Here is a 13,177-nt window from a genome sequence, read left to right as displayed (position 1 = left end):
AAGACAAAAATAAAAATTGAATGAATGCATGCATGTGAAGGGTTATTCATGTTTAAGCGAATAGAGACAAATGAAAAGTCAGGACTTTTTCTGTACGCGGTTTGTTTGGCTCCACAGTGTCTTGTTTTTAGCTGGAATTTTAATATTATTAGCTCTAGTTTTAGAATTATGAATAAATAAATAAACAAAACATAAAGTAGGTTTTATAAATTTAGTAGAAACCATTCTAAATGATAATACATGTCATTAAGTCATCTAATTGAAACAAGCACAAGGCAAATTATTGGTCATTTGATTAATAATGGTTTGAAAAAGTTGCGAGGCATCCCATAATGAAAGAATCTCCCAACTCCTACGACCTGTCTTCTTGCAAGAAGTAATGAACCAGCCATATTATACAATCTATTCTTTGAACTCGTGATATTGATTTAAATAAAAAAAAAATAGTTTATCAAAGATAAAAAATAAAAATAAAAATAATGATCATGAAAGATAAAAGTGATCATATCACTCAGGATATTAATAGAGTGATAAAACACTTATTATTATTATTATTATTTCGAAAGACAAAAGTTTTAGTCTCTGAAAATGTGGGGGTAAATTTTCACTTTCATTGAATTGTATGAATTTTTTTTTATATAAAAATTTGTAAATCTCTCAGTAATTTTTATAACGATGTTTTAGAAATAATAAAAATACTAATCCACCGAGAATATGGACAACAATAATGATAAAAATAAAACAGTAAAGACTGTAAGTGTACACGGTTCGTTCTATTTTCCAACCCTGGCCAGCTTGTTATGCACTGGCAAATGGCAATCTTTGTCTCCCTCTTTCATGCGCGTAAAAGAAGTCCTTTTTAATCAAATCTTCTTCCAAGTCTTAATCTTTTTTCTTTCCTACTTGAAAGTGAGACAAAATTTTCTCTCTTTTGCATTTTAGTCCCTTTTAAGTTGGTGACCGGTCAGTGACTGTTCCACATTCCATCTACTTTGATTCCTCTGTAGTTCGTTTTTATTTGTTATGTTTTTGCTGTGAGCAAACTGACAGTGGTGTTTCTTTCTTTCTTTCATTTTATGATGAGTAATGACCCACATTGTTAATTTCAGCTGCAATTCTACAGTCACCCAGCTCAAAGCTCAACCCTTTTCAGTCTTTTGTAAATTTGGAGCTTTCTTTGCAAATATCTTCTCTGTGTTCACATTGTTTGAAGGTAAAAAATAAAAATCTTCAACGCAAGTTAAAAGCTTATCATTTTTTTTTGGTGGGGGGGGGGAGGGGGGGTGTTTGTTTGTAGTTTAATTATTGAAGGCTTCTAGATTTATAGTGTAATGCTAATTTTGACTCTGGGTAGTGATTTGTAGATTAACTTTCTTTCTGGTTTGTCATGCACTATGGTTTTTTTTTTTTTTTTTAACTTCTTGTTTGTTCCACTGCTGGTGTTGATTTTGCCATATTGGTTTATTTTGTAACAGAGATTTTAGATTGATTATTTGTCCAAGCCTATAGTACCGAAATACATTGCTTTGTGAACAACTAAGCCTTGTTAACTCATAGTGAAAGCACCGAAGAAAGTGCTGAGAAATCATGGAGGAAAGCTTTGTGCCATTTCGCGGAATCAAGAATGATGTTGAAAAGAGATTGAAGTGTTACAAGCAAGATTGGACTGGTGGCTTTAGAGCAGGCTTCAGGTATATCTTTCACATATCGTGAGAAATAATTTTTGAAATTTCTGGCTAAGTTAGCTTCGACTACTGCTAATTTATCAGTGACGGCCTGCTAACTTATGACAAATTTTCGTAGTATTCTGGCCCCCACAACATATATATTCTTTGCATCAGCAATTCCGGTTATCTCATTTGGGGAACAGTTGGACAGAGAGACAGGTAGCATGACAAAATGCCATTATAGTTCAAACTTTGTTGCTCATCTCTCAATTTCTGACCATTGCTATCGAAAAGCTAATTAGGAAACGGGTACTATTTTCATACAGATGGGACTCTCACTGCTGTTCAGACATTAGCATCTACAGCATTATGTGGAATTATACACTCTATCATAGGAGGTCAGCCATTGCTGATTCTTGGAGTTGCAGAGCCAACTGTGATTATGTACACATTCATGTTCAATTTTGCAAAAAACAGGTCAGACTTGGGATCAAAGCTCTTTCTAGCCTGGACTGGATGGTATTTTTCGTTTTCCTCTCTACGTTTGACCTAAAATATGATTCATTATCTTAGAATTTTGTTCTTCCTTTATTTTCTTATTTATGTTCGGTAAACTTACATGGCTTTTAATTGGCAGGGTGTGCATGTGGACAGCCCTCTTGCTGTTCCTATTGGCCATCCTAGGAGCTTGCTCCATCATCAATAGGTTTACTCGTATTGCTGGGGAATTGTTTGGCCTTCTTATTGCAATGCTTTTCATGCAGGAAGCTATCAAGGTAAAAATATTTCCTTATTTCTTTCCCATTCCTACGTTTCTTTAATGACGCAAAGAATATGCAGAATTTCCTTTAGTGCCTCTCACGTGGTTAAATTTTACACTGAAGCAATTATATTATAAGGCTAGCATTTGATAGTATCTATGTTAGTTGGATTAGGCCTACAAATGTTTTGTGCAAAAATTGAAATTCTAACAATTTCAATTGCATTTCCTAGGGAATAGTTGATGAATTTCGTGTACCAGAAAGAGAAAATCCAAAGTTGATTGAGTATCAACCTTCATGGAGATTTGCCAATGGGATGTTTGCTTTGGTTCTATCTTTTGGCCTTCTACATACTGCATTACGAAGCAGAAAAGCAAGGTCATGGCGATATGGGTCTGGTAAGTCTCATTTCATGCAGAATGTCTTTACAAAATTGCAGTCATTACTGGTCTGTCTAGTCAGAAGATAAGGAACAAAAGCAATATTTCCCAAAGTTTAAAATTTGTGGTAGTGACTGCTATCATCAATTATCACAAATTAATAAATGAGCTCTTAAGCTTCTGTTTCCTTATAATAGTTGACTGTACTTCTTATCCAATCACATGATTGTTGTCAAAGCCAAAATAAACAAAAATAATAGCATTGATGATTTTTAAAGCCAGTTACGGAAACAACATTTTGTGGTTCACGTCTCTCTATACTTGTTATTTTTGTGCCTCAAGGTCTCCACTTTAATCTTTTCCACAGGCTGTCTGCGGGGCTTCATAGCAGATTATGGTGTGCCACTGATGGTTCTGGTCTGGACTGCTGTTTCATATATACCAGCTAGAAGTGTTCCTAAAGGAATTCCTAGGCGCCTCTTCAGTCCAAATCCATGGTCACCTGGTGCATATGAGAATTGGACTGTCATCAAGGCAGGGGCTAAGTGAAAGCTTAGATAGAACTAATCGTTCTCTTCTATTTTTAAAAATTTCCTGTTGCTGACTTCAGAAGGGTGTATTAATGGCATAATGTTAAAAACTGGCAGGATATGTTGAATGTGCCACTTCTGTACATTATTGGAGCTTTCATTCCCGCAACAATGATTGCGGTGCTCTATTATTTTGACCATAGTGTTGCATCCCAGCTGGCGCAGCAGAAAGAATTCAATTTGAGAAAGCCTTCTTCTTTCCATTATGATTTACTTCTTTTGGGGTTGATGGTACTCAAATTGCCTTCTCCAATCAGCTTCTCATTTTTCGTTTGCAGTACATTTTTCTCTTTTGAATGTGAACCATGGCTATTCATCTCCTCTTGTATTGAACTTTACTCATATGTCTGATATTTTAAGACTTCATTGCAGGTCATAATCTGTGGTCTCCTTGGTATACCTCCAGCAAATGGTGTTATTCCGCAATCACCAATGCATACTAAAAGTTTGGCAACCCTGAAGCACCAGGTATGCATATTAACTACATAGGATTAAAAGCTTTCCGGGAACTAATATTAATTTAGATCTCATGCTTTTTTATTTTTTGAGCATGAATTTACTACTGATTTTCGATTGCCCAAATACCTATTAATGATACAGGAAGGGTAAGGGTGTCCTGCTTTTCAAGGCATGTTTCCTTGTTTAACTAAAGCTTTACCACAATTTTTGTAAATCTGTGCAGTTACTTCGCAATCGGCTTGTGGAAACTGCTCATAAATGTATCAGCAATAATGCAAGCTTGGGACAGGTTTACGGAAGCATGCAAGAAGCTTATCAACAGATGCAGAGCCCACTGATTTACCAGGAATCTTCTGCTCAAGTATATTGACTTGACATATTGATTCATTTGTAGTTATTCCATGTAACAAGAACCTGTAAATTTGCATCGAAATAAACACAAACATACACTTAGTAATGTAATTTGAGGAACCAACAGTTCATTTTGCAAATTTTAACTTTTGGATACTTGCAACAATATCAAACAATTAATCATTTCATTTTGAGATCTAATCAACTGGGTGTTTGAGAGGTTGGCTAAAAGTTTGTTTTGTAAACAGGGATTAAAAGAATTGAAAGAGTCAAGAATCCAAATGGATGCTTCAGTTGACGAGAATGCATTTGATATTGAGAAGGAGATTGATGATTTATTGCCTGTCGAGGTGAAAGAACAGCGGCTAAGTAACTTGCTCCAATCTACAATGGTAGGAGGATGTGTTGCGGCCATGCCCTTGCTTAAAAGGATACCAACTTCTGTACTTTGGGGCTATTTTGCCTTCATGGCCATTGAAAGCTTACCTGGTAACCAGTTTTGGGAGCGGATCTTATTGATCTTCACTGCTCCGAGCAGAAGATACAAGTAACTTCTTTGTTCCTTTTTCTTCTTCCCAATTTGACTTTAACCACCTGCCTCTTATGGAGGAAATTAACTGAATTTTTATTTGTTGTTTTGCCCTTATTGTCTAGAGTACTGGAGAACTATCACGCTACATTTGTGGAAACTGTCCCTTTCAAGACAATTTTAGTATTTACTATTTTCCAGACTGCTTACTTGCTAGTCTGTTTTGGGATAACATGGGTTCCAATTGCTGGAGTACTTTTCCCTGTAATGATCATGCTACTGGTTCCAGTGCGACAGTATGTTTTGCCGAGGTTTTTCAAAGGAGCGCACCTTCAAGATTTAGATGCTGCTGAGTATGAAGAGGCACCAGCATTATCATTCAACCTTGCCTCTGTAAGTTCTAAACTTGTTATCCTCAATGGCATCGTAAAATTTTATTTTATAATAATTCAAACATTATGCATAAATATTTGTAACTTGGTGGCCTATTGAAAAATGTATGGGCTTTGATAGTATGTTTACTTTAGGATGCCATTTGACCGGCTTTTGGCATTATATGTGCTTATCTTTCCAGTATCTTCAATATGTGGCAGGAGAGAGAGATGAGTAGAACTACTTCATTTACAAGAGAAATGAGTAGATCTGCTTCATTTGCAAAAGATATCAGTAGAAATACTTCATTTGCAAAAGATATGAGTAGATCTTCTTCATTTGCATCTGATGGGGAAATTTTAGATGGGATGGTTACTCGTAGTCGCGGTGAGATTAGACGCATGTGCAGTCTCAAGCATACCAGTTGCAGCGAAACATCATCAAAGGAATTGAAAAGCCTTCAGAGCCCCCGGGTTTCTGAGAAGGTATACAGCCCTCGTGTAAGTGAACTAAAAGGAGAGCTAAGTCCTCGGCAACGTGCAAGAGGACCATTCAGTCCAAGTGCAGGAGAATCAAAACCATCTAATCTAGGTAAAAGTGGCTAGAAATACCAAAAAGAGAAAAACAACGGCAGGTATTGGCTTCTTGTTAAATGTTCTGTTAAAGCTAGAATGAAGAAAGGTATTAAGAAGAACATGCAGCCTGCAATGGCATGCCCATCCCCAGCTTTATTGTTCCATGATTATTCTTTCTGGTTGATTTGGAATATTATTTTTGTAATATAATCTACCTCGTTATACACAATATGGGAGAAATTTGTAGCAGAAATTATGTTGATAATAGTATACAATCCTATTCAGAGTACCACACGAGTGTGCTAGCATATGATATTTATTTTCTTGCTCATAACATGAGTTGCCATAGAAGCCCTGGAGCCATAAGAGCATGCAGGCTAAGCAATTTGAAAGTTGAAACTACAGATTACGTCAGCTTACACCAGTTCAGAGCACTCAGCCTCATCAGTGTGTTCTCTGCTCACCATCCACTTCTCCCTAGATCAATTGAAATGAAAAAGTAAGTATCCTTGCCATTTGATAAGTATTCGACCCCTACATTCCGGCTTTGCCTTAGAACAGCATATCCTAAAGCTTGTGTGGGCTAAAAATGCTAATCTTAAATGGTACCAAACTTTTAGTATCAAAGTAGCCACCATGTTGAATATGGATCGATAGAGGAGATAGAGGAGACGCTTTGTGCGTGTTGTTACTTGTTATTGATGATGTGACCTGGGGAGGGTTGCTACCCCGAGAATATAGGATTCATTAAGTCAGTCATCTTGGAAGTTGCAGAGTGTGGTAGATTTTTATGATTCTAAATCTCAAACGGGCAAAAAAATACTAATCTAAATGGGTATACAACTTCACGGCGTTCGTTTTTCTCTTATTATTTGATTTCTTTTTAGGGTGAGCTGTACCCTTTGGGTTTTGCTTTCATAAAGTCAGCATTACTCCATAAATCTCATGCATTTGAGAACAGGGAAACAAGAGTTTAATATATTTATTGAAACCAAAAATGTAGCTGAAATACTTGTAGCATATTACAATCGATTACAAATACAGGGCCAAAAAACCAGACCCATGTTACTAAATCTCATCACACAATAGGGAAATATACCCTAATAGGGATGGAACCTAAGTAGTACTACCAATAATAATCAAAAGCCATAAAAGCTAATGGCACTTGTATTCTCTTGTACACTACTATTCTATATCATATCAATCACAGAAAATGCTACTGCCATAAACGAAAAATGCAACTATAATGTGTAATAATTTTAGCAGCCGTATGCAGAAACTTCTTGCTCTGATTGAGGCTCCCCTTCTTGCAAGCAATCAATAGGAGGAATAGTTAAAGTTTCTTGAGTTCCATAAGCATTCCAACAAAATGGATCATCAAGCAGTTGTCCTTCATATGGGAGAAGCTCAACTTCAGCCATTGTAATCTTTGTGCAGGGCACAGTGTCACTGCAGGCAAAGTGGATTGGTGGGGTGCGTACGTCGTAAGTTCCCTTAATGTTCCTGTATGTGATGCCTGTGACAAATACTGCTGAGGTCTGGTTTAAGCACTCCTTTGATAAGCAGTAGTATTGGTCTATGTTTATGCAGTTTCTCACATTTTCCATCTGAATGTTCTCAAATGACAAGTCGGAAACGCAGCCTGTGCCACCTTGCCATGTCTTGATCCTTAGGCCATTGTCTGATTCTCTAATGATTGCATTTCGGACTGTTATGTTTGAGACACATGCCTGGGAATAGTGCGCACCAAGGCTCCCAATGCTGCAGAACATAAGCTAAGTTCAGAACTTAAAAACTGTTGGCCTCATTAATAAAAGTGATTCCAAAAGCGAAAAGCTTTGACCAAAAAAAAAAAAAAATTACTTTAGCAAACACTCTTAACCTGATTTCAGACACTTTAGCATGTTCATGAGTTCCTAGACTGTATAATTTTGAGAGCAGAGCAGCGAGTATACAGTAAATACCCACTTTTACTTAGCAGCTAACATTTAGGAACAATCCATTTGTAACTGTGGATTAGAAGTCACAACACCTCAAACATACCCTTCATAATCACTAAATGCAGCAGACTCTTTTGTTTTTCTCATGCAACATGTAAGGGGGCGTTAGGTGGTTGAAAGCCAACAATATTGCATCTGGTTATAGTTACAGCAACGGCTTTCTTCCTAGCAAAAAGGGTTCTTTGAAAAGTTCTACTTTACAACTAATTATCCAAGAATCATAAGATATGGCTGAATTTTGTTGAACAAAGACTAATATAGCTGTTAGATAGCAGCCATGGCCCATGGTTACAATTCTTATGAAGAAAAGAGAATATAAACCTGATCCCGTGACTTGGCCCACAAGTGACATCAGCAATATCCACATCTGAGCACCCGGTTCCAATCGAAATGCAATCGTCACCTGTATAAAAGATGCGTCTTGCATTATTAAATATATTCTACTACATTAGTTAATGACGGTTCCACCTAGTAGGTCTGACACTGGCCTGAAAAAAAGTGACCTAAAACCAACCCAAATAACGATTAAGTAAAAAACATTTATTTTTAATTTATTTTAATTTTTAATTGGAAATACTTGAATTAATTGAAAAGTGGGATGATGAGGCATTGAGATAAATTAAGAGTCAAATATTTAGAAAAATAAATAAATAAATAAGCCAGCTAGTGGCCTGAACAGGACAGGACCCCGTGGACTCGGGGGCAATTATTTCATTCTTAGTTATAAGGGATGGCAACTGGCCAAAAAGTGTCATCGTCGAGCCTGCCTGGCTGAAAAATGAATTGGACAAAGTTGAAAGACCAAACCCAGGATAGACCCGTGGCCGTGGGAAATTAAATCATCCCTAATTGAATTTGTTTTTTCCCTCCCCTTACCGTTGCTTATCATGGAATTGTAAATTCCAACAGACTTTGTGTTCTCAATGTGGATTCCATCGGTGTTGGGGCTGAGTTTTGGTGAAGAAATGGAGAGCTTGTCAATCATGACGCCTTCGCATCCATCAAACTTCATGTGAAACTGAGGACTGTTTTGAATTGTTAAGCCACTAACTACCAAATTTGAGCTCATGAAGAACCTAATCAACTGCACGAAAAGGTAATGAAAATGGTCATTACTCGTTCACAAAATTGATTTTATTGAATGGTTGAATTGAGTTTGATAATTATAATACTCACAGCAGGGCTGTCACATGGACCTGATGACGTCGATCCGTTAGGCCCCTGAAATCATATTGAAACTAGCAGTTAGAAGAAAGAAATAATTTGGAAAAAAAAAATCGAAGATTAAGGCAAAGAATGTAAGTTTTAGAAAGTAAACTACCCGGTGAGGTTTGCAGGGCAGATCCCACCATGGCTGTCCATTCCCTTCAATGGTGCCCTTACCAGTGAATGTCATATCATCAAGTTTGTAAAACACAAGCCATTGCTTGCGGCTATCAGCTTTGGGCCAAGTATCCGGTCCATCAGGTGGCATTAGAACCCCATCAAGCTTTAATGATCATACAAAAGGATATAATTGTTAGGTTGGAAAATTCTAAATGATTCAACCGAAATGAGCTGAAACAAAGGAGACTTTTTAGTGTAAATGCTTACCTGGAATACAAGTCTTGGCTTGCACGGCCCTGAGAAAATTGTTGAAGTGATTTTGAAAACATAATCTGAAGGAGCCAGAACAACCCCTGCTTCTACAGCACAGGCTGCTTTCCATGCAGCCCTGAAAGCAGCGGTGTCATCGGCAGAGCCATCACCAACTGCCCCGTAATCTCTTACATCAAAAATGCAGTCAGTGGAATTCACTGGATCATTCGGATAAGGGTCTGAGGGGACTGATGGAGAATATGAAGGTGATGAAGAGACAGGATTCTCTGGAGAAGCCGGGGGAGGAACAGTGGAGCCTTTGTTTTTCTGTTTCTTGTGATGATGGTACCTTGCTTCCACATTGCTTAAATTTTGTACCAAAAGAATCACTGCTAGTAGAATTAGTAACAGCTCCCGAATACTCTCCATTGAATGCAATTTCTTCAGGAAAATAAAACAAGAAAAATGGAGAATGTGTCAAAGTTACTTCACAGGAAAAATTCTGAATAAAGAATGAATTAAAAGAATGAAGTGAGAGGCAGAGGCCTCAAGCAAAACCAATAATGTAAGGTGAGGACCATTGAGGGGCAGAGGGTCTAATTTATACTGAAATTTAAGAGCTATAGGTCCAAAAGGTTGTGTCTAAGAAAAAGTTTCGACACGTGTCAAGTTCTGTTTGATTGAAAATTCATTGTCTCTAGTAAAAACTGATGCTGTTGGAGGGTTTTGAAGGTTTGGTCGTTGAGGGAAATTTGGCAGATGCTTTTGGTTCTTCAGTTGGTTCCTTCTTCTAAATTTCTCTCAGATCATTTTCTTTTAATCTTTTCCTGTTTGTTGGTTCTGTCCCCTCTGGCCCATTAATCTCTTGTTGCTCCCTCTCAGCTTTTCTTGTATTATTATTTTTTATTATTTTTCCCTTGTTTTTAGTAAGCTGAAGGGGGGAAATATGCATCTTCTACAGTATAATTAGCTTGTGAACTAATTTGAGGTCCAAAATTCCAAGAATGAGGTGCCAGAATCCGAGGAGGCAGCTTTCAAAGTTTTATATAATTTTTTTCAGGTTCAAAAAGTTCACGCATTTTACAAAATACAGACTTGCATATAATGGTTAGTAACTCAACACTAAATTATTGAGAGTCGTGTACCAATCCACCTACAAACTATCCAATCTGAAAATTGACTAGGATTTTGTACATGGATAAATATGCTAGCTTATGCATGCTATAATTTAAATAAAAAAAAAAATCATTTTGCGCCATAATCTTGAAGCTTTAAAGGTTTTGTATAGTTTTTCTTCAGTCCGAATATTCACATTTTACATATAGACCTGTACATAATTGTTAGGGATTTCGCTTTGAATTACTGAGAGCCAGCACAAATGTAAATGTCCGGCCTGAAGAATGAGCAGGGTTTTACATGCAAAGAAATATGTGTACTTTCTGCAAGCATTAATGGAAAATGACCATTTTGATTTGTATCTTGAATATGACGTTCGTTTCAAAGATAACTGAACATCAACTTTTCCAGAAATTGATTACATGCAATTGGCCTGAACCCAATATCCAAGAAAGCAAAAGCAATCCATGCCTTGGATTAATGAATAAAAAAAGTTATAATTTTGTCATTCAAATTATTATATATATGTATCGACACCAGCTTTTAATATTGATTACTAGTATCAGAGATCTCTTTTCTCTGTCTCTAACATACATCTCCATTTGGGATGTTATGATCAACATTGCCACGTGTAACCATCTCATCACATATGATGAAAACAAATAACGATCACATGTGATGTCAACATGCAATGTATGTGATTGTTCTTCTAAAGAATCATAGAAAATGAGGGGTTGCTTTAATTTGATTATACTAATTTGTTGTGGTGATGGGCGTAGAGGATAATTTATTCATTCATAGCAAAGAAGAAGTAGCAATCGAATGAATATAATTTGATGTACATGCTTATATAGCAAAGAGGCTCTCGTGACTCTTTATTGTATTTTTGCTCCTCGTGGCCATTGAAGAGAAGAAGTATACTCACGACAATATATAGAATTAAACCATTCACGGGTTGATCCAAAGTTATGGTCCATAAAATTCGAAAAAACAAATTAAAAGAAGTTCCTTACGAAAGCCTACGAGAAGAGCACAACCAACACAACTTTTATGTCTCACGTGACACATCATACTAATATTAATACAATAATAATTTGGTTTGGAGTAAGATATCGACAGGGTGTAAATGTTTAGCTGAAACAACAGAATGTCTAGTTGTAACGTGAACATATATCAGATTTATAAAGCGGTAGGCAACTTATTAACATTAATTAAATAATTAAAATGAGTTTTTTTTCATGGGGTAGATAAGAGTATGAAAGAATGTCAACTTGCAACGTGAATATCAAAATTATAAGGAAATACATTATTAGTCAAACTTTTAATATGCAAAATTAATATGAATAACAATGTAGTTATTGATATAATCAAACTTTAATATGTGAAATTAATATGAACTAATAAATTAAATTTTTTTAAACATGAGTATAAGTTAAACTTACATTAACTGTGTTTTGAGATGATGCCACAATAAGTTGTCGCCGAATTTTATGATGATTGAGAAGTATTGCCACAGTTAAATTCAAGAAACCACCATGCAAGCCATATATTAAGCCTAGAGCTACGCTATTATATATGTATGGTTGCAAATTTGATTGTGGAGTAATTTGATTTATGGAATGTTTATAAGTTTGTTACTTATCAAGCGGCTTTTATAGAGTTAACTCGGTTTTGCAAAATGTAGGCGAAAAATGGAACTATTAGGCATGCATGTAGCTTTGTCTTAGTCTGTCACGTGGGGACTCTCACGGGTGGGTAAAGACGGGAGAATATTGGTGCAGTTTGTGTGGTCTTCAGATACACCACGCGCCGCACGGGCTTAGTTATTGGCTGATGATTCATGCAATGACCCGCTAAGTGGGCCATGTATCCTATGATTGGATTTTTTTGTGGGACCAGCCGCAAACTTCATGATCAATGGAAGTTCAACGCAATACATTCACATGATTGATCAGCGACGTGGTGAATTATGATGATTTTGCTGGAATGGTGAGTTGACACGTGTCGGCCACGAATTCACGGGTTGGTGTTTCTGTGTGTCACGGGTGAGAATAGGATTAAAGATAAACTAAATTCTTAAAGCAAAAGATTTGGTCCCCTTAATTAATCAAATCTCAACATCATGGCGGCGACATCCAATAAAAATGACAATTTTGTTTTATTAAATAATTAGCGAATAAGTAATACGGTTTAGAGAGTACTTAACAGATTTCTAAATTATTTTTTTGAATCCAAGTTTTGTTGTACATTTTGGCTTCTCTTTAGTTGGTGTGCTTAATTTCAAAATGGTTCAAAAGAATATCATTGGAATGAAAATCTTAATATAATGTTCTCAAGTGCTTAAAAACTTTCGGCTACTAACAAAATTAGCCTATTGTTATCTCATTATTTTTTTGTTAAACTTAATGAAATTTGTACCAACGACTTGTTATTTAAATGTTAAGATGCAAGATTTTATTTATTTTAGCTACCACTTTTTCTTTATTGACATTAAAGATATGCTATTTGTTTTATAAAAATTAGGTTCGGACTTAAAAGTTATAAATCATACTTTTTTTGGTATTGATTTGTTTTTCTTACAATTTTCTTTATAATTTTCAAATCTACGACTATGAATTAAGCTTAGAAACATTAAAGAGATTATTTTTATCATGTATGACCTATTTGATTAGATCTTTATTAAATATAAAAGGTCACTCTTAATTTATAGTACTGTAGTACTTATTTTTTTCTCAATATTTTTTTACTACATTGGATGATTTTATAGTGAGTTGCTTAATAGTTGCCAAATTTTTAGTT

The 13,177-nt window shown here is 35.9% G+C and overlaps 2 protein-coding genes across 4 annotated transcripts; one reads left to right on the top strand and one right to left on the bottom strand.

Moving 5' to 3' along the window:
* Nucleotides 1–801: 801 nt before the first annotated feature.
* LOC102624725 (boron transporter 1) lies at nucleotides 802–5,973 on the top strand. Of its 3 annotated transcripts, XM_025092258.2 has the most exons (14): nucleotides 802–963; nucleotides 1,110–1,213; nucleotides 1,476–1,691; nucleotides 1,804–1,886; nucleotides 1,994–2,186; nucleotides 2,305–2,443; nucleotides 2,661–2,826; nucleotides 3,176–3,342; nucleotides 3,456–3,629; nucleotides 3,771–3,866; nucleotides 4,081–4,218; nucleotides 4,457–4,755; nucleotides 4,863–5,130; nucleotides 5,331–5,973. In XM_025092258.2, the coding sequence occupies exons 3-14, from the start codon at nucleotides 1,588–1,590 to the stop codon at nucleotides 5,712–5,714; spliced, it is 2,211 nt and encodes a 736-aa protein (XP_024948026.1). In that variant the 5' UTR covers nucleotides 802–963; nucleotides 1,110–1,213; nucleotides 1,476–1,587; the 3' UTR covers nucleotides 5,715–5,973. The 3 variants fall into 3 exon arrangements, with proteins under 3 accessions (XP_024948026.1, XP_052295129.1, XP_006488775.1); XM_052439169.1 differs by lacking the exon at nucleotides 802–963 and having other exon boundaries at nucleotides 977–1,213; nucleotides 1,478–1,691; XM_006488712.4 differs by lacking the exons at nucleotides 802–963; nucleotides 1,110–1,213 and adding an exon at nucleotides 1,291–1,380 and having other exon boundaries at nucleotides 1,478–1,691.
* Nucleotides 5,974–6,640: 667 nt separating this feature from the next.
* On the bottom strand, nucleotides 6,641–9,850 carry LOC102625396 (polygalacturonase At1g48100). The gene is made up of 6 exons (XM_006488713.3): nucleotides 9,278–9,850; nucleotides 9,006–9,173; nucleotides 8,861–8,905; nucleotides 8,561–8,768; nucleotides 8,006–8,087; nucleotides 6,641–7,445 (listed from the first exon to the last, which is right to left on the bottom strand). The coding sequence occupies exons 1-6, from the start codon at nucleotides 9,689–9,691 to the stop codon at nucleotides 6,944–6,946; spliced, it is 1,419 nt and encodes a 472-aa protein (XP_006488776.1). The 5' UTR covers nucleotides 9,692–9,850; the 3' UTR covers nucleotides 6,641–6,943.
* Between the last annotated feature and the right edge of the window lie 3,327 nt (nucleotides 9,851–13,177).

This window comes from Citrus sinensis, chromosome 1 (genome assembly GCF_022201045.2).
Source record: "Citrus sinensis cultivar Valencia sweet orange chromosome 1, DVS_A1.0, whole genome shotgun sequence".
NCBI classification, from domain to species: Eukaryota; Viridiplantae; Streptophyta; class Magnoliopsida; order Sapindales; family Rutaceae; genus Citrus; species Citrus sinensis.
The sequence above is the reverse complement of the archived record's forward strand: the minus strand, read 5'-3'. Positions and strand labels throughout refer to the sequence as shown.